Here is a 17,119-nt window from a genome sequence, read left to right on the forward strand (position 1 = left end):
TTGATATCTCCACGACCTTGTTCATTGGGGGCCAAGTATTCAAAACACAACGGCACCTGATGATTTATCCAGAGGTCGGTTGGTGCAATATTACTCATCAGACATGTTTGCTCAACGATTAGTCACCGCAATGTCGTCCTCCAAGAGAGCAGACAGCACTTGAAGGAGTGGAGTCAACTTGTGAGAGCGTACATAGTATGCATCAAATTCCAGAAACCATTTTCGATTGCTTGTGGGAAAATCTTGTGCGTTGGAATCAAGGCTGACAACATCACAAGTTACTGGATTCTCACAAATCTTGAACCTCGCAAAACTCTCTCCGCCCTCGTATGCCTCACAGCTCCCCAACTCATCGTCTCATCTCATCTGCGTCAGTTCCTCGCCGACCTCACCAAATTCACCAACGTCACACCACACAAGCCTTACAACCTCTGGCATTCGTTTCTGTCTTCGGCATTGTACCTTGAGCCCTGGTCGATAACGTGTGGTATCGACAAAGTCTGAACTACAAGTTAACCGCCGAATAATAGAAATGAGCGTCGGAGGTCGTGGGCCTGTGACACTACAGCTCGATTACGGTTGACACATCGACATGATATCGCAAGTACAATGCCAGGTATAGAAAAGATCGCATCCGACGACGAAGAGCCGAGCGACAATGAGTCAGCCAAGTTGCTTTTCTGAAGATATAGTGTAGGGTACTACACCAAGGCAGAGGAAGAGCTTGACGCTGGCCCAAGGTCCTCGGAATTGGAGACGAGAGAACACACAATACCCTCGTCCGAGTTGGAAGGTCATTATAAAAGAGACGTCCTCGATGTTGTCGCTCAAAGATATGACCAGGCTGTCTTTTCCGGACACAAACACTCCGACTATGGTACCCGGGCACGTTCAGCAGTGAAAATGCTGCCTCCTTGGTATTGACCGGGAAACCTCAGATACAGTGGCCACAACGACCATCATGTCAAGCGAACTATGGCCACTGTCACATTCCCGGTGGAAATCGACATGTTTTCGCCCAGTTCCGACCCTCGACTACGACCAGAGCAAACGCCAGCCAAGGTGTCTACGGCATACCTCACTCACTATTGACGGCTCCCTCTCGAAGTTTAAGAAGGCAGATCGCTACTGGCTCAGTGGGTCTGACTTCGTCTTCAATGCGACTGACATCACGTGCTGGCCCTTGGACATCGATCTCGCGTCGATCAATTCCGACGTGTGACCATTGTTTTAACATCGCGAAACAGTGTTGGCACTGCCTTAAACTTTGCCTCCCCCTCCCACCCCTTGCAGCGAAGGGTTGGTGTCTCATGATACATAAGAAAAAGCCCCTTATTGACCAAATCATCGACTAGGCGCGTTAGGATCTTGACCTTGTCAACATGAAGTGCCTTGCTCTTCGCGTCAGAAACGGAGTGTGCCTTATCTACGTTGCTCTCGGCAGGGCCTTCGAGGACTTACTCTGCTAAATCCAAACGCAACCCTGGCTAACGCGAGGATACTCGCGAGACGGAGTCCAGTCGCCACTATAGTTAGAGCGCCCGATGAGCAACTGTGGGATTCATAACCAGACGTCGCCGTTGGATTAAACCAGCACATTCAGAGTTTCCTATCTGTCATACTTTGACTGTTCGAAGCCTGGAATGTGGTTCCTCAAGGGAACTGCGTCGGCCTTCACCTCCTTGATGGACTTCTTCGGATCGGCGTCACGGCCTTTTTCTAGCTTGTTCAGGGGCCTGCGGAAGAGGGAGTCCGAGTCGATCGAGTATATTTCAATCTCCACCGGGAAGCTAACATAAGAATTGTCATCGAACACGAAGTCCGACGGCCGAACCCAAAACCTTTGTGCCTTCTTGGTCCCAGTTAATGCGCCAATTGTGCCGGTCTCCCAGACAGGGCGCTCCTGATTCGTCGTCGGATGTTCAGCTTTCTTTCCTGCAGCGGCGACGAGATCGCTATGCAGATTGTACGTGACATCGTCCTCGTCACCGAGAATGCGACCCAGGAAAACTTCTGCAAAGTGTCTGTCTATGAGACAAGGAAGTCCAAGCAGTGCGACGCTCTTGTGGATCCCACATTTGTCACCACCTAAAAGCCAATGGATACTACAGACCAAGTTCTACTGTCGCAGCTCCATCGTCCTGCAGCGTGCGGTGCAGTTCTCTGGTCACATCTCCGCCAAGATGGACAGCATGGGCGGCATCAACCCCCGGCTCAACATGCCGCGGATGGCGAAGTAGTTGAGTAACTCCCACCCCTTCTTTCACTTGGCTCTTCTAGCTATTTGGCATTCTTGTCATGATCATTCCGGCCATGTTGCCAGATTACGAGCTTGAAGCCTGATAGCCACGGAGTCGTGTTGCCCCCGGTTCACCTTCCGCACCGATGTCATCGTCGTCGTCGTCGTCGTCATCGTCCTCTGCAGAATCCTCGCCGCCGCTTTTGCTTTGTTGACTGGGAAACACATCTCTGGCATAGGTATTAGGCTTCTTCCTCCCGTCATCGTCACCATCTCCGTCACCATCGCGACCGGTCTCCTTTGACTTGACAGTCGATTTTGAAGATGAGTTCGACTTTTTGGCGGGCTTCTGCTGAGTTTCGAGGGGCTTCTTCTTGGATTGCCGGGCTTGCTCTTTCCGCCTCTGGCCAGGATCACAACCTCGGAAGCCAATTTAAGTTTTGTGAAGATAATGACTACGCCGACTCGGAAGAAGGTGAGTGCGGGTCTACCCGCTGTCAGGAGCACCGATATCTGAACAAAGGCTGCCGGGCTGACTGGTTGAAGATGGTGCCGACCACCAAAGCACGTAACACGGAGAACAATCGCAAAACACCCGATTGAGCAATTATATTGTGAAGAAAGAGACAGTCGGATTACTTATCAGAAGAAGACTTCGTAGATTAATCACGCCACATGCGCGCATTCAAAGTTTGATTGATATCTAACAATTTCAAGCATCCCGCTATTTTTTGATTCGAAACTCTCGACATTGCCGAATCTCTTCTAGGCCCAGCAACGCCGTCTAGTCGCTTGGAATAGTGGAGATGATAGGTTGATAATATCATCTAGCAGTTGCCGAGGGTCCACTTCTTGTGTGATCCAGATGCAACACCGCCGTCAAGGATAATTTTAACGCCATTCTCCGCCCTGTTCGCGACGGGAACGTGTTCGAATGTTTGCGAACCAGTCGACGAGCCACACCCATCATCACTGTAACCAGTAAGGCAGTACGGTCCTTCAGCGAACGAGTTGGCCGTTGCTTGGCTGAAAGACACCTTGGTTGAGCCCGCGTTGAGGAAGCAGCCTGCAACATCAAATGGCGTCAGTAGTGTCCAACATCTATTGCGAATGATATTAGGACAACTCACTGTCGTTGGAGACATCATAGTTGGTGCTTCCGACTTTTTTGTCGTTTTCTGTGAAGAAGATCGAGTATACATCGGCAGCGAAGGTGCCGGTGGCAATGCTCAGGAAAGCGACGAGCTTCATGTTGAACTGCATGTTTGATGATAAGAGTGCGTTGATTGTTGTCAAGGAGTAGAATAGTCTGCGATCATGTCTTAGCATTTTCTCGGAGCGAAATCACAAGACGAGGTAATCCTCAGCATAGAGGACTCACCAGAAGGTTGGATGAGAAGTGCCTTCAAAGAAATGTCGTTTTTTGCGGGCATCGTGCACCGCTTATATAGAATCGTTTCGCAAAGAAACCTCTAACGACAAGAATCTTTCCGCAATGACCGATACAGAGATGCACATGCTACCATCTCCACAGAACATTGCTTCGTTACCATGGGACAGTATCATGATCACGTCGCTCTTGCGACGCTCCATTGGCGTGCGTCATGAAGGATCTCACCTTTGGATTTTCGACTCACTGTGAGTCTTGTCCACCCTTCAAGGCTCACGATGAGACAAGTGCACAACATGTGCAGCCTACATGAGAACTAGCGATCCTTCACGGCGTTTGACTTAGCGGTCAGAAGCTTTATTTCGACAGGCTAGCGGACGATCGGCGATGCTCCTCGAGATCGTACGCGTGGCACAAGATTTAAAGTTGGCGGACATGTTGGGGCTGTGAAGGCTAACATTCGGAAACCCGCTTCGACCCCCACTCTCGTGATGTCACCTCAGAGAAAGTCATGGTTGCTATAATTTGACAAAAGCCGGAGAATGGACGCCAATCCAAAATTGGATGCGGCTGAATCCCGAATTGACGCGCATCTGTAAGACGATGTGGTGAACAACTTGGGTCGAGCAAGGCGGGGCGGCTACCAATGCCGGCATTGATCTTCACTGGCGCTTTGAAGGACAGGCACCGTGTATTGGACAGCTTCACAGAGTGTGAGATCAAATTGGGGAGGTCTCTGCTCGAGTGTCTTTGGCTTCAAGACATGGCCGCGGATCGCGAATCGCTCCATTTTGCGTCTGATAGTAAGTGCACGGCCCAGATATGTTCTCGGGAAAGAAGCTGCAGCGTGGTCGTAGGTGCGCTGCGTTCAGAAACGTGCACAGAACCTTGAAATTTCTTCCAAACACCCAGATCGCTCCCAACATTAAGCTGTAAGCACCAGTGACGCTAAAATATCCCTGCTCCGCGTGCGATATCGTGCAAGTCACGGCTTCGGCACGTGTCCGGCTAAATCATTAGCCTCCAGCCTGGTCCGCTTGTCTCAATCGTGCCTTCGATCGACGAGAAGGATAGGATCGCTTTCAATATCATTGTGACTCATGTCACGTAATATCATTTCGACTCATGTCGCATAATTTCGAAGTGCTCGACCGGGGACTGCATTGCTATGCGAGGCTTTCAACGACATGAGTACGTCATGGTTGTCATGAAGATGATTCTTTGGCCTACACTCCTTGAAGGGCAGCCGTAGAGAAATAGATATAAGGCCTTCAAGAACGACCTTCTCGAGCAACTCATCGACTCAGCAAACACCGCATCTTCTCAGCTTTTCATACCCATCAAGTAAGTCACATGGAAAATACCAGAGCCGACGGATTCCTGACATATCTTTGTGCAGACAAACTCCCCAAACAACATCATCACGATGCTCGTCAACGTCCAAATCGTCGCCCTCATCGGCGCTCTCGCCACCTCAGTCGCCGCTGCCGACGTCTACTCTACCTTCTACACAAGAACCGGTGACCAGGTCGGTGCCGTCAACTACGATGTCGGCAACGACGCTTGCTTCCAGAACAGTGGCGCCGACTACATCGTCTTTTCTCAGGGCGGCTGCCTCACATGCGGCACCGCCGACGGACCGTACTGCCTTCAGACCTACAAGAGCAATGACTGCCGAAGTGGCGGTGTGGTTGGAAGCCAGACCTTCAAGGATGTGACTTTTGGTACCAAGTACCGTTTGGACGACAAGGGTGTTGCGAATGCTCCTTTCCACTTCTGGTCTACCAAGGCTTGCTAGATGAGCGATGGAACTTGAGCAAGCTGAATGGAGATGAGCGTTGCTGCTTCTAGGAAAATTAAATGCAAGTTAAGCTTCTCAGATGTGTTCGGACCTGTTATTCCGAAAGCGAGACGTTCATATGTAGACAATCAATCATCCACCAGAAATGATGTTTCTCAATTTTGCGTGATTGTGTCTTTTGCAGTATACCAATGGAGCTACGTTCCTTCTTCCAAGATCTTTTACCATAAAGATTCTGCCAGCATTATTTAACTTCGCACGCGATAGGCCAGAGTTGTAAACTTTGAGATGTTTGAAGAAGACAAAAGAATTCCAGCTGAGAATACTGTAACCCTAGACCTCTGCGATTGACACACGCTTACTCATCACAAACGGACTGCTAAGATTAGTCATCCTCACACCATGAACAGCCCTGGAGCGGGATCCATGACGCCGGACGCATGGACTTTGCGACTCGAGGTAAATATGTCAATGCTGGTTCCAACACACGTAATCAGGAATCGAGCATTAGGTAGCTGTTTTCGAGGACCATCGCATAGAAAACTGTCAGCAACGCGAGCGTGCGAGCAAGGTCCAAAGCAGGCTCAAACATATCCGGCCCAACGTGCACCAATTCGGCAGAGCCGCCTGTATTCCAGCGAGAGCGGTCTGGACAAGATGCCTGCAGCAGCCAAAGAGAAGAAATTGGACGTACCGCGACCAAGCTCCAGTGTCCTACTCATCTCACCCCAAAACCAGGTCTTGCTCCTCCAGCGCGTGAAGCAATCCTCATCATTCCCGAGCGCACACGTCTTCCCGGGAGGAAACGTCTCCGCATTCCACGATGGCGAAGCCCCAGCAGCAGACTCTCCCTTGAGACACGAAGACAGCGAAGTATACCGCATGGCCGCCATTCGGGAGACATTCGAAGAATCCGGAATCCTCCTCGCGCGGAACAATGGATTCGGCCGCCTCATCGAAGTCCCCGAGGCCGAGCGCGAGGCCGGCCGGAAAGCGGTCCATGCAGATCAAATCCCTTTTGAGAAATGGCTCGCGCAGAAAGGCGGCCGAGCGGACCTCGATGGTCTGATACCCTTTACGCGATGGGTCACGCCGACAAACGTACCGCGTAGATTCACGACGCAGATGTATCTATACTTCCTGCCGACCTCGAAATCGGCGTCGGGCGTGAACGATGCGTTGGCAGAGGCGGCGGAGAGCGAGGCGGAAGTTCGTATTCCCACGCCGACGACGGATGGCGGCAAGGAGCACACGACTGCACGTTTTCTGCCTGCGTCGGCATGGTGTAGATTAGCGCAGGAGGGAAGATTGATCATGTTCCCACCGCAGTTTTTCCTGCTCCATTTGGTTGCACAATACCTCGATGGGCTCGATGCGCCGTCAGCATACGGGTCATTGTCGAGGGCACCTCTTGAGCGGGCAGAGCTAGAGGCACGACGGAAGCGGCTATTCGAATTTGTGAAAAGCGGTTCACCTGCCTGGACCGACATGTGCATTTCACCCGGACCTGTGCCGCTGAGTAAGAAGCGTGAGGATGGACGATCGGTCATGGGCTTGCATCGGCCGGGATTGGAGCTCGAGCAAGCGGGCTTGAAGCGTGAAGGATGCAAAGACTACTTTGTACTGACGGCTTTCAGCAAGGAAGGCCCAAGGAACCTTGCAGTCATCACGAGAGAGGAAGCGCTGCAGGCTGGCGCGAAGTTATGATCTGACGAACATAAGATGTAAACACGAACTAAAAGTCCAAAATGCAATTGTAATGCACATATGCGGATGATTGCGAATGCTTTTTTGTTTCTTCATGGTTCGTATAAAGACCAGCGCTTGCAAGTCGTGCTTTATCATACGCGCTGCGCTTCGCCATTTGTTAATGACCTAGGCCGCTCGTTGTTCATTACCTAGATAATTCAACGCCGCCCTTATCCTTATCCATCCAATGTAACGTACGTCCTCCGTGTGCATGCCCTCATTGCAGACAAGACAGTGTCACCATTTACTGCTTCTTCTTGTTGACAGCCGCGCTCAGCGACGAGAAACCGACACCGTAGTTGTAGGTCAGAGATCCACCGATGTTGGCACCGAACGACATGATCGCCAAAGCCGCAACCTCTGCACCAACAACCCACGCCTCAGGTGCGTAGGGAAGGGCAATGTTGAGCTTGGTGGGAATGACACCGGCGAGAAGTTGTGTGCGACGAGCGTACCAGGCATACGCCGTCAAGGCGAGGCTGATGTCAATAACGACGGCGTGAGAGATGGCGGCCTTGACCTTGGTCTTGATGGTCTTGCCGTCGGTCTCATACATTCCCTGCTTGACAATCATCAGGATGTTTTGCTGGAGACCGGTGATCACGGCTGGCACGGCGCTGATCAGGCCGAGCAGGATGAGGTAGTAGCTGGCGCGGGTGAGGTCGGCGGCGTTGGGGAGGTGCTGAGAAACATTGGCGGGGATTCGGTCGCCGGCTTGATAGATGATATCAAGGCCGAATCCGAGGAAAAGGAAGGCGATGGGAAAGTGAACGGTCGCGGGATGAAGTGGCCTGGAGAACGAGAAATGACAGGTCAGTCGGTGGCTCACAACGTTCGGCAAGTTCACTGAGTACTTACTTGGACATGATTGCGGTATTGTCGTGGTGAGTCTTTTGCAAATGCGTTGATAGCAAGATGTTAAGAGAGTGAAGAAGGAGGAATTTGATTGGGAATGAAGGAGAACATAAGGTGATACCGACTCCCCGACGAGCTCCAGGCTCCAGCTACAGCTTCCCTCACACTAAAAATAATCCCGATGAATTTCTTGCTTGTGACCCAGAAGCTGCGCAGCTGTACTCGCTCGCTGTGCGCCATTGGAATCCCTTCTTCCCCGGAAATTCCTGCGGGGCTACCGGGGTTACCCTCCGTGAAAATGGGTAAGCGAGGCCAATGGCACGCCATTGATTGGCGGAAACGCAGGCCATTTCTAAACAAAGTTCAGGTCCGAGCCCGCTTTCGAGCTCTCGTCCCACCGTCCTGCGCCTTTACATCATTTGAGGCGACGATGATTCGTTGTTGCTGACATAAAATCTGCGACTCTCCAGCTTCCATTTGATTCCATTTTCAGCCAACAACCGAGCTATTCACCTGCCCAGGTGGGCACCATTCGCGAGAACGACCGCATGGACTGAGCAGCAACAATCCGATGGTCGTTATCGGCTGAGTCCACACGACGCAGCCGTCGACGGCCGTATGTCCCATTTGTAGGCACTCATGCTTGAGAGGCGGTCTGCTCGTCCTTGTCAATCCACGACCACATCCGCATCACGTCTTCCTTTCTCAAAGGCTGCACTTTGCGCATAGTTTCTGAAACAGCCTGTGCTTCATCACTGCAGAACTCTGGTGCCACGCTCTGCTGTTCTGTCGCATGTGCGCTTTTCCAAAGAGAAAGCAATGATCGCGCTGGATGATCGGTGGTCTCTAGCGCCTGCTCAAGACGTTGGAGCCATGAGGATGGCGGGACTAATTCGACATCTGCCCATGGCGCTTTTGAACCTCCCTTGGCGGGATCTTCCTTGGCAGCAGACCGCGCAGATTCGACAATCTCTGACATGGTTTCGCTCCATGTTGGGGTTTGATGATGATTTAGCACGTGGTACAATGTTGTTGCATTACTTTTCCGATTAATGGGCTCAAAGGAGATCTCGATTATGGCTCTCGCAGCTTGATCAGCCGGTAGCCAGGTAAGGGCATTGTCAAGCCTTGGAAGACATCCTGTGATCTTGGCGGCAGAGAGCATGAGCGGGTATGCTTCGGTCCTGTTCCACGCGCCTTTGACGTTGCCACAAAGCTGCCCAACTCGAATAATTGTGATTGGCGAGTATTCCATCGTACCTGCCGTCTCCGCTCGTGGTCCTTCAACCTCATTCGAAGCGCATATTCTCTCCGCAACCCATTTAGATCTTGAATATCCTAGAGGAGAAGCATCGGCTGGGTTGAAGCTCAAACTCTCTGATATCGGTGCATCTGTGACACTTGCAGCAGATACGGCAGCGATTGAGGAAACAAATACAAAGTGAGCTGCGGAGTCTTGAGTGGCATCTCTCAAGCGCAACAGGTTTCGAAGACCAGCAAGCTGACTCTCGAAAGATCCGAGCCGGAGTGCGAAATTTACCGGCCACGCAGAGTGAACAATCAGTGTGGTCTCATCGGCGGTTTTCTTCCATTCGCCTTCCATGAGTCCGAGCCTGTCGTTGTCCAATTCGCACGGTAGACACGCTAGACGTGCCTGGTTCTCCCTTGAGCCTCCAGAAGCAGTCAATCCTCGGGCCGTGAGTGAGTTGGACACTCTCTCTGCTGCATCGCTGATGCTTGTTGCTCTTACCAAACAGGTGACCTGAGCAACATCGGGATCCTGCAGGAGCAAATCTAGCAGATGAGCACCAAGAAGACCAGTAGCACCTGTCAGAACAACGTTCCGCTTTCTATCTTGACTGTGGGCAGTCCTTGGTGGTTTTATCTGATGTCGGTATGTATCCAGTAAATCCAGCATGCGCTGCTCTTCTCTAGACTGATCATCTTCGGACTCATGGTATGCGTCATTCGGATTGCGCCTCTTGAATATGTATTGCGACAGACGATCAATGGAGCCTTGGTCGTAGATGACATTGAGAGGAAGAGCCGTGTCAGAAGAATCGAGAAGTGTCTTGCTGATACGCTTTCTTAGCTGCATGCAGGCGATCGAATCCACGCCTTGCGTGAATAGATCCCTTGATGGCTCGATATGCCGACCCAGAACATCGTCGAACAGCTTGGAGAGCACTTCCGAAATATGTTCCTCCGACATGTCGCCAAGCGATTTACCGTGCGAGGCATCATCACCGGTTGTATCTCCATAAGCCCTCTCTATAACAGCTTGAAATAAGGCCTCCGCTTGCTTCCGTAGAATCGTGCCCTTGCTACTCTTGGGCAGCGCCAATGCATCAGACGATTGGTTTCTTGCAATAACGATGTTTGCACGGCTTATCCTGGCATGGTTCTGGGTGTCTTTATTCATCTCTTCAATCGTGGACCAGACCTCCTTCACGAGATGCTCTTCGTCAATGCCATTCTTGCTGTCACGGGCAATCAACAAGAGTCCTGGGACCTCACGGCCCGTGCCAAAAATCAAAGCATCTTTGATGAATCGTTGACCAGCCGCTGATGCTAGCAATTCACCTTCGATCGGCGAAGGATCGAATTTCTTGCCGTTCACGAGTACGATCTGGGCATCCGCTCTACTGTGATAGCGCCAGGCATTCGGAACAGATGGGTGTTTTTCGAACAGATCAGCTGTTGCAAAGGATCCATCCGGTCGATTAGTCTTTCCTCTGTGCGGCCATTCAGGCTTCACCACAAACTCATACAACTCAGGCTCATCTCCGGTGCTGGCATTTGCTTGAGGCTCAAAGTCATAGAATCTTGGCTGCAGAATGGGATCTGATCTCAGCCACGACCATTCGTGATCTATCTCGTATTCTCTATGTGAAGAAAGCAAGAATCCACATTCGGCGCTGCCATATCGTGAGACCAGGTTCACACTATTCGAGACTAGTTCGTCTCCAAGCGAAGTCGGAAGTGCTGCACCACCAACGCCAACGAGATCCATCTGCTGTAAGGCCAATATTCCCTGGGATCCTTCCGATGATGCTGGCTCTGCGACGAGCATCTGCAGGATGTAAGGTACAGAAGTAAAGTACTTAACAGTGCATGCCCTATCTGCATGTTTGTTCGCTTGGTCAAGTGCTCGCAGTATATTCGTCGTGGTAATTGGTTGCGTTCCTGGAAAGAGGTGAATGGTGGCGCCGCTCGACCAGGCACGTAGACAATCTGCTATGCCTCCATGATACAGTGGTGTGGTGGAGAATGTAGCCTGCCCTTGACTGGCAGACAAATTTGGAAGCACGCCTACTGCTGCGTGATGAGTCTGCGGAATGCTCTTGGGCAATCCCGACGATGTGCCTGACGTGTGAAATAGGAAAGCAACATCACTAGATTTGATATTGGTTGATAAGTATGAATCGCCCACCTGTGGAGCTTCAAGCACGTCACTGAGGTTGATGGCTCCAATTTGATCGTCAACGTGCTTAGCAATTTCGTAAAGACGGGAGTCCGCAAAGATCACCTCCGCCGATAAAGTACTGCAAAGGTGCTTGATCGCATTCCCGTCTAGCTGAGGACTGCACACGTCAGATCATGCCTACTGCATAGCGGTACGTATCAAGAGGCTGTGGAGAACATACGCAAGCAACAAGACCGACTTTCCGAGTCTCATCAATCCCAGCCATGCAAGGAGGAACTCGGGGGTGCTCGTGCACAGAAGGCCGACTACAGACGAGCTATTGAGGTTCGTTTCCTGAAGTTTTAGATCAAATTTTCTTGCAGCTGCGATTGAATGCGCCCGTAGCTCTTGGTATGTGAATTCCGACTTTGCATGGTTACTACTTTTGTCGGGACCAATATTCGGAAAGTTGATTGCTTGTCGGAGAGGCGAGCTCTCGGCTTGTTCGTCAACGAGGTGATTGACAGTCGTGTAATGATGAGGATGTTTCTTGTTCCACTCTGCAGCTTGGCCGAGAGTACACGTGAAATATGTCAACCGTGATTCCGACATCCTCTTCTCCAATCTGAGCTCTATATTGCACGTTCAACGATGACAATCCTGATCGTTCTGTTGTTGTCTATATAGAGAGAGGACGAAGACAACCCTAAGCCACACAGCTCGTACACGTCCATAATCTCATCGTCATCGCGACCTCATGAGCTCCACTTGAGATAGATTGATGATCTCAGCTTCTTGGGTGGTCGCTATAACAATTCATATGCAGCGGAGATTTTCATCTAAGACCCCTGTTCTTCAACACGTTCATGGAATAGACTTATGATAACAACAACAATAATGACAAAAGGCATATATGACGATCGTCCGGGCGAAATTCATGCCCTTGCGCGCTTGTCGCTGTAACCAACCGGCTTGTGCCTGTTTTTCACGCAACCTTCAGCATCGCCTGCAGTGTCGCGGCAATCCCACATGAATCCATCTTGATAATCTGGTTCATCGTAAAGAGTGAACCGATTACCAAAGCCATCATCATCATGGTCAGCCCAGAAGTCATCCTCATCGTTGAGCTGCTTTTGAACTAGCTCGGTCACAGATCGGGGCAGATTGGCATTCTGCCACCCAGCTGTCCAACGCGAACTATTCTAAAAGGCGAGTATTTCGTCGCACCTGCCGTCTCCGCTAGTGGTCCTTCAACCTCATTCGAAGCGCATGTTCTCGCCACGGCAAGTGAACTTTGCCCTGCAATTTTAGCAACCACAAATTTCCGTTTGCTGTGCAGCGGCAATGCTTTGGCAGGTCCCGCGCGCGAGAATTCCGGAGGCACGTGGGCACCTAGGTATGTGTTTGTGTCGTGGAAGCCCGCGATCTCAGTTGGCTGCCGAGGTCATTGATATGATCTCAGGGACTACCTCCCAAGTCAGGCGCACCTCCGCGGGCAGCATGACTCGCGTACTTAAATCAACATTCTGTGGATGATGTTCTGCTGTGATAATAACTTCAGATCTGTGGCGTAGATTCCATGAACCAGAAAAGTAAAACTGTTCTCGTGTAATTGCATGTGACATGACTTTCTGATCAGTCGCGCATAAAAAATCCCAAGACTCTCGCTTTTCGGCATGTCAGACGCACTGGCGTGGGCACGAGCGATGGCACGAGCGATGGCACGAGCGATGACAATACCTCATGCATTCAAGGTCGGCGACAAAGTCAAACTCTATCTGCGAGGCGGCTTCGGACGCCACAATATCATATCAATAATGCTGCTGGAACCGCATTCAAACATGACCATACAGTAATCCGAGCCATCTACAGTATATGTGAGGAACGTCAAGGAAGACGAATCCCTTTTCGTCGAATCAAATGAGATGTGACTTTCAATGAATCCCAAGATTGTCGGGCATAATTGGCGTTGTTTAAGTGTTCTGTCTGGACGTAGATTTAGTAGTATCAAAGATAAAAGCAGATCAAATCGTTTCTATAGGTCATCAGGAGGATGCCATCATCGATGATGACAATGAGGAAGACGTAACGTGATAACCATATTGACAAAACTATCTCGACGCACTACTGCATTCAACATTCGATCACGGCTATAGAAAGAATCTGAAAAATCAACAAAGACTGCTTTCGAATACAGAGATGGTACTGCGGTCCTTCTAGAGTCATAGTCATCGCCTGCCTGCCCATGTAGGCAATCCTTACGTTTTCTCATGATAAGGTCCCTCACTGGCGTGTCTTTCGATCGCGCCGAGAGCGACGAGGCTGAGTGACGGCAGCGGTCGTCGTTTTGGCTGGCCCAGCAGTCGTATTCGGAGTATCGTTGCCCTTGACGGCTGGCGCACTCGCAGTCGTCTTCGTTGGAGTCGGGCTCGGTAGAGCCACCGAAGACAAGACACTACTTGCGCGGCCCTTGGTCTTGCGAGATTGCGAGCTGTCACTTGGAATCGGGGGCAGCATTGCGGTCGTATCCGTAGACGATATCGTCGCCTGTTCCTTAAGACGAGCCTCATCACGACGATCTTGCTCGATGAACAGCTTCACGATCTGGTTCTCGATATCCTGGTCCCATAATTGCTTGTGCATGTAGCGGTCGAAGAGAACTTGATTGCTGGGAACATTCAAGAGGCGACCCGTCTTCAAGGCCTTGGGCACTGGCTTTTCGTCGTCCGTGAAGTCATCTGTGGTCTTGCGCTTTTTCGAATTTGGTTGTGACAGCCGTGTGCGAAAGCCGACGAAGGCAGCATCGTGGTCATGCTTGGTTAGATCGTTATCATCATTGTCTGACAAGTCTTCTGGCTCCAAGTATTCGTTTTGACTGCTCTGAATGGTTTCGAAAGCAAGAGCCTCGTCCGCCGGGGCCCAGCCTTTACGATTCTCGCTCCGCCCGACGAAGAGCCGCTTGCTACATGTAATAACGTCAGGATTGTCGTAATCCACAGGTGTTGGCTTCGCTTTCCCGTCAAACTTGGGATGGACGAACCCCGCAATATCATTCTTCATGTTGCGAACATCCATAACGAATTCTTGGACTGCTCTTCGAGCTACTGAATCTTCAGAGCCTCGCAGATGCTGAAGCTTATCGAGCCATGCTTCGTCGGCATTGATTGAGGCGAGATCGACCTCCACCGGCCAGCACTTAACGTTCTCCGGATCGAACACGAGGTCGGACTCGCTAAGCCAATGGCGATTGGCCTTCTTGAACTTCGCGGTGAAAGCATCAATAGTAAGTGAGGTATGCCATGGGAGCTTTTTCTTGCGTTTGTTTCGATTCTGTGCATTGGATTTGAGGATCTCGTTAACATCGCATTCGAAGTCGCCTTCCAGAGCGTCTTGGCCGCACAGGATGTATCCCTGACAAGCCTCAGCAAAGTTGCCGTTCATAACGCACGGCAGTCCCAGGGGTGGGACATCGCGACGAATGCCGCCTTTGTCGCCACTGAAGATTCCTGGATACCAGCGACGGAGCTCGCTCCCAGTCACTTCACCACTCTGCAACATCTTGAATAGCTCCCCGGTGACCTCATTGCCAAAGATCGTATGCTGTGGTGGCATCGATTTCCTGTTGATCGCTCCGTGAACGCAATGATAGTAGGGAAACTCCCAAGGACTTTTGTTTAGGCCGGCGTCTAACTCTTCCTCTGACTTCATGTAATCGTCAACACCGTATCGCCATAAGCGGATGTTTGGGACACTTGGACCTGTTTCTGACTCGTCGTTACTGGGATCTTCGTCATCCCCGTTGCTATCATTCTGGTCGTCGACGCTGCTTTCGATGTCCTCGGAATCCTCATTTGGCTGGTCAAAAGGCTTTCCACCTCCCAGCTGCGGCAACTTGCTAGACGATCCACGAGTCTTACTTTTGTTATCCTTGCCGCTCTTGCTTCCGCTTCCATCTCGGCTCATCGCATTGCTCTTTTGATGGCCGACGTCCTTACATGTAAGCGAATCGATGAGATCGTAACCCTGAATGACAAGGTCCCGAATCTGGCCTGGTTCAATGACATTCCATCTTGGGCGAATGTGGCGTGTGATATCGCCTTTCCCGCCCTTCGTAAGTCCGAGGACTTCGGCGTTGGTCGTTGCCTCGAGTTTGAGCAGCTCCACGAACTCGGCTTCCGTCATTGATTGGGCGTCGTCGGATTGGCTCAAAAATACCGCGCGAATTTCGCGTTCCATCTGCGCTGCTTTCGCTCTCGTCAAATTTGTTGGCGTATATTTCGCGTTTCGTGGATGTAAGCGTAGCCATGTATAATAAATAATAGCCAGGCAGTTGACGTTTCCGGGAGCTACTATTCCGTCTCTGTTGTTGTAGGCGAGGCCCATCACGAAGTCCTTGTTGTTAATGGCCAGTGGGCCGCGAGGTTCGCGAAAATAATCTTCGGTCGCATATGTATTGTAATCGATCCAAGCGACGCGATCAGCGATCTGACGGCGAAGGATTTCCAGCGTCATACGGCCTTGAGTAGGAACGTTGACGTCGTTTTTGGCGATGTACTGAATCAGTCCTGTTTCAAGTCGATCGGCCAACGTTTCCCAGGTCGCTCCAGTCAAGTCGATGTCCACCGAGATCACGCGGCACGTATTCCACAAGACACAAATAGCGTCTGGATAGCCTGCTTCTACCAGCATACCCGGTGGCTGGACCATAGTGACGAATTCAACCTGGTCGCGATCCATGTCGTATCTAGAGAGCTTCCTCGGGCCTCGGATCGATTCGACACTGCCTAGTCCGAGCACAAATCGAAATTCGCTCAGCTGGTCGTTAAGTAATGTTTTCCAGCGGGTGTCCTCCTCGCTGAACGGTTTCGCCGATGTCATGGTTGTGTTTCTGTTTCCTGGTGGCTTTTCGAAAGGCAGAAGGTTTGTCGAATATGAAAATGTTCAACGTTGCAGAGTGTATTGATTGCTTTCGAATATGAAGAAGAATGATGTCGTTGAGTGTGATGAAAGCGACGACGATGTTCGTATGAGAAAACCCGTGAGAACACATTTCTCGTAGGCGATCGTGACACGAGGTTGACCAAGTCTGCGTTGTGACTATGTTGCTGGGGGCGGAATGTGTCGTTGCCACAACAATTCTTGTGCGACACGCTTTCACTTCCAAGCCCTAGAAGTTGTTGCCCACATGTTTGCGTTACTCTGAAGTCTTATTGGAATGCGCCGTAGATGTGAGATCGCAGTCACATGTCCCACCATGGGAACCTTAGAACGTTTCAAATTGAGGATATTGAACAAGAACGCGTATAATAAGATGATTTGCTACAGAGCAGCCAGAAACCGTACTCGTAGTTTAGTTGGCGTCGAGAACGCCTTGTGCCCTTCTTTTACGATTCATTTGCCGGAGTGATTCGGCTTTGAAGGAAGCGATCTCACGCCGGATAGAGGATAACGAAATGTTCTTCGCCCATTTGAACTTGGCCGGGCACGCTGGTTCCGTCCGCTTTTTGATCACAAGGTGACATCCGCCACAAACATGCCAGGTAACATTGGCAAGGCAGTTGATCACGCTTTTCATTTTATCACTGACGTCGAAACCTCCGCTCCGGACAACGGAATCGCGAGATACCTCGACCTCATTAAGTTTTTCGGTGTCTGAGATCTGCCTAAGGTTGCAATCGC

The 17,119-nt window shown here is 50.9% G+C and overlaps 7 protein-coding genes across 7 annotated transcripts; 2 read left to right on the forward strand and 5 right to left on the reverse strand.

Moving 5' to 3' along the window:
* Positions 1-2,871: 2,871 nt before the first annotated feature.
* On the reverse strand, positions 2,872-3,827 carry K489DRAFT_384786 (uncharacterized protein). The gene is made up of 3 exons (XM_033605937.1): positions 3,621-3,827; positions 3,370-3,548; positions 2,872-3,305 (listed from the first exon to the last, which is right to left on the reverse strand). The coding sequence occupies exons 2-3, from the start codon at positions 3,500-3,502 to the stop codon at positions 3,067-3,069; spliced, it is 372 nt and encodes a 123-aa protein (XP_033455630.1). The 5' UTR covers positions 3,503-3,548; positions 3,621-3,827; the 3' UTR covers positions 2,872-3,066.
* Positions 3,828-4,645: 818 nt separating this feature from the next.
* Positions 4,646-5,578, forward strand: K489DRAFT_404954 (uncharacterized protein). The gene is made up of 2 exons (XM_033607138.1): positions 4,646-4,973; positions 5,029-5,578. Exon 2 carries the CDS (start codon positions 5,056-5,058, stop codon positions 5,425-5,427), a length of 372 nt encoding a protein of 123 aa, XP_033455631.1. The 5' UTR covers positions 4,646-4,973; positions 5,029-5,055; the 3' UTR covers positions 5,428-5,578.
* A 318-nt stretch (positions 5,579-5,896) lies between these two features.
* K489DRAFT_384789 (uncharacterized protein) lies at positions 5,897-7,246 on the forward strand. Its single transcript, XM_033605938.1, has one exon. It carries the CDS (start codon positions 6,088-6,090, stop codon positions 7,135-7,137), a length of 1,050 nt encoding a protein of 349 aa, XP_033455632.1. The 5' UTR covers positions 5,897-6,087; the 3' UTR covers positions 7,138-7,246.
* A 177-nt stretch (positions 7,247-7,423) lies between these two features.
* K489DRAFT_374215 (uncharacterized protein) lies at positions 7,424-8,045 on the reverse strand (the record flags this gene model as incomplete). The annotated part of the gene is made up of 2 exons (XM_033603505.1): positions 7,424-7,970; positions 8,038-8,045. 2 exons carry the CDS (start codon positions 8,043-8,045, stop codon positions 7,424-7,426), a joined length of 555 nt encoding a protein of 184 aa, XP_033455633.1.
* A 548-nt stretch (positions 8,046-8,593) lies between these two features.
* On the reverse strand, positions 8,594-12,070 carry K489DRAFT_346268 (acetyl-CoA synthetase-like protein). The gene is made up of 2 exons (XM_033602338.1): positions 11,682-12,070; positions 8,594-11,618 (listed from the first exon to the last, which is right to left on the reverse strand). The coding sequence occupies exons 1-2, from the start codon at positions 12,050-12,052 to the stop codon at positions 8,672-8,674; spliced, it is 3,318 nt and encodes a 1,105-aa protein (XP_033455634.1). The 5' UTR covers positions 12,053-12,070; the 3' UTR covers positions 8,594-8,671.
* Positions 12,071-12,375: 305 nt separating this feature from the next.
* On the reverse strand, positions 12,376-13,065 carry K489DRAFT_374217 (uncharacterized protein; the record flags this gene model as incomplete). Its single annotated transcript, XM_033603506.1, has 3 exons — positions 12,376-12,623; positions 12,668-12,875; positions 12,928-13,065. 3 exons carry the CDS (start codon positions 13,063-13,065, stop codon positions 12,376-12,378), a joined length of 594 nt encoding a protein of 197 aa, XP_033455635.1.
* A 489-nt stretch (positions 13,066-13,554) lies between these two features.
* Positions 13,555-16,582, reverse strand: K489DRAFT_384791 (uncharacterized protein). Its single transcript, XM_033605939.1, has one exon. It carries the CDS (start codon positions 16,316-16,318, stop codon positions 13,724-13,726), a length of 2,595 nt encoding a protein of 864 aa, XP_033455636.1. The 5' UTR covers positions 16,319-16,582; the 3' UTR covers positions 13,555-13,723.
* Between the last annotated feature and the right edge of the window lie 537 nt (positions 16,583-17,119).

The sequence above is a fragment of the Dissoconium aciculare genome (assembly GCF_010015565.1).
Source record: "Dissoconium aciculare CBS 342.82 unplaced genomic scaffold K489scaffold_17, whole genome shotgun sequence".
Lineage (NCBI taxonomy): Eukaryota > Fungi > Ascomycota > Dothideomycetes > Mycosphaerellales > Dissoconiaceae > Dissoconium > Dissoconium aciculare.

Excerpts from the sequence above, each read along its gene's own strand:
- K489DRAFT_384786 (XM_033605937.1), bottom strand. The coding sequence starts at position 3,502 with ATGCAGTTCAACATGAAGCTCGTCGCTTTCCTGAGCATTGCCACCGGC. Across the intron at positions 3,306-3,369 it reads CTATGATGTCTCCAACGACA|GCTGCTTCCTCAACGCGGGC; the intron begins GTGAGTTGTCCT and ends TTGATGTTGCAG.
- K489DRAFT_404954 (XM_033607138.1), top strand. The coding sequence starts at position 5,056 with ATGCTCGTCAACGTCCAAATCGTCGCCCTCATCGGCGCTCTCGCCACC.
- K489DRAFT_384789 (XM_033605938.1), top strand. The coding sequence starts at position 6,088 with ATGCCTGCAGCAGCCAAAGAGAAGAAATTGGACGTACCGCGACCAAGC.
- K489DRAFT_346268 (XM_033602338.1), bottom strand. The coding sequence starts at position 12,052 with ATGTCGGAATCACGGTTGACATATTTCACGTGTACTCTCGGCCAAGCT. Across the intron at positions 11,619-11,681 it reads AAGTCGGTCTTGTTGCTTGC|TCCTCAGCTAGACGGGAATG; the intron begins GTATGTTCTCCA and ends TGACGTGTGCAG.
- K489DRAFT_384791 (XM_033605939.1), bottom strand. The coding sequence starts at position 16,318 with ATGACATCGGCGAAACCGTTCAGCGAGGAGGACACCCGCTGGAAAACA.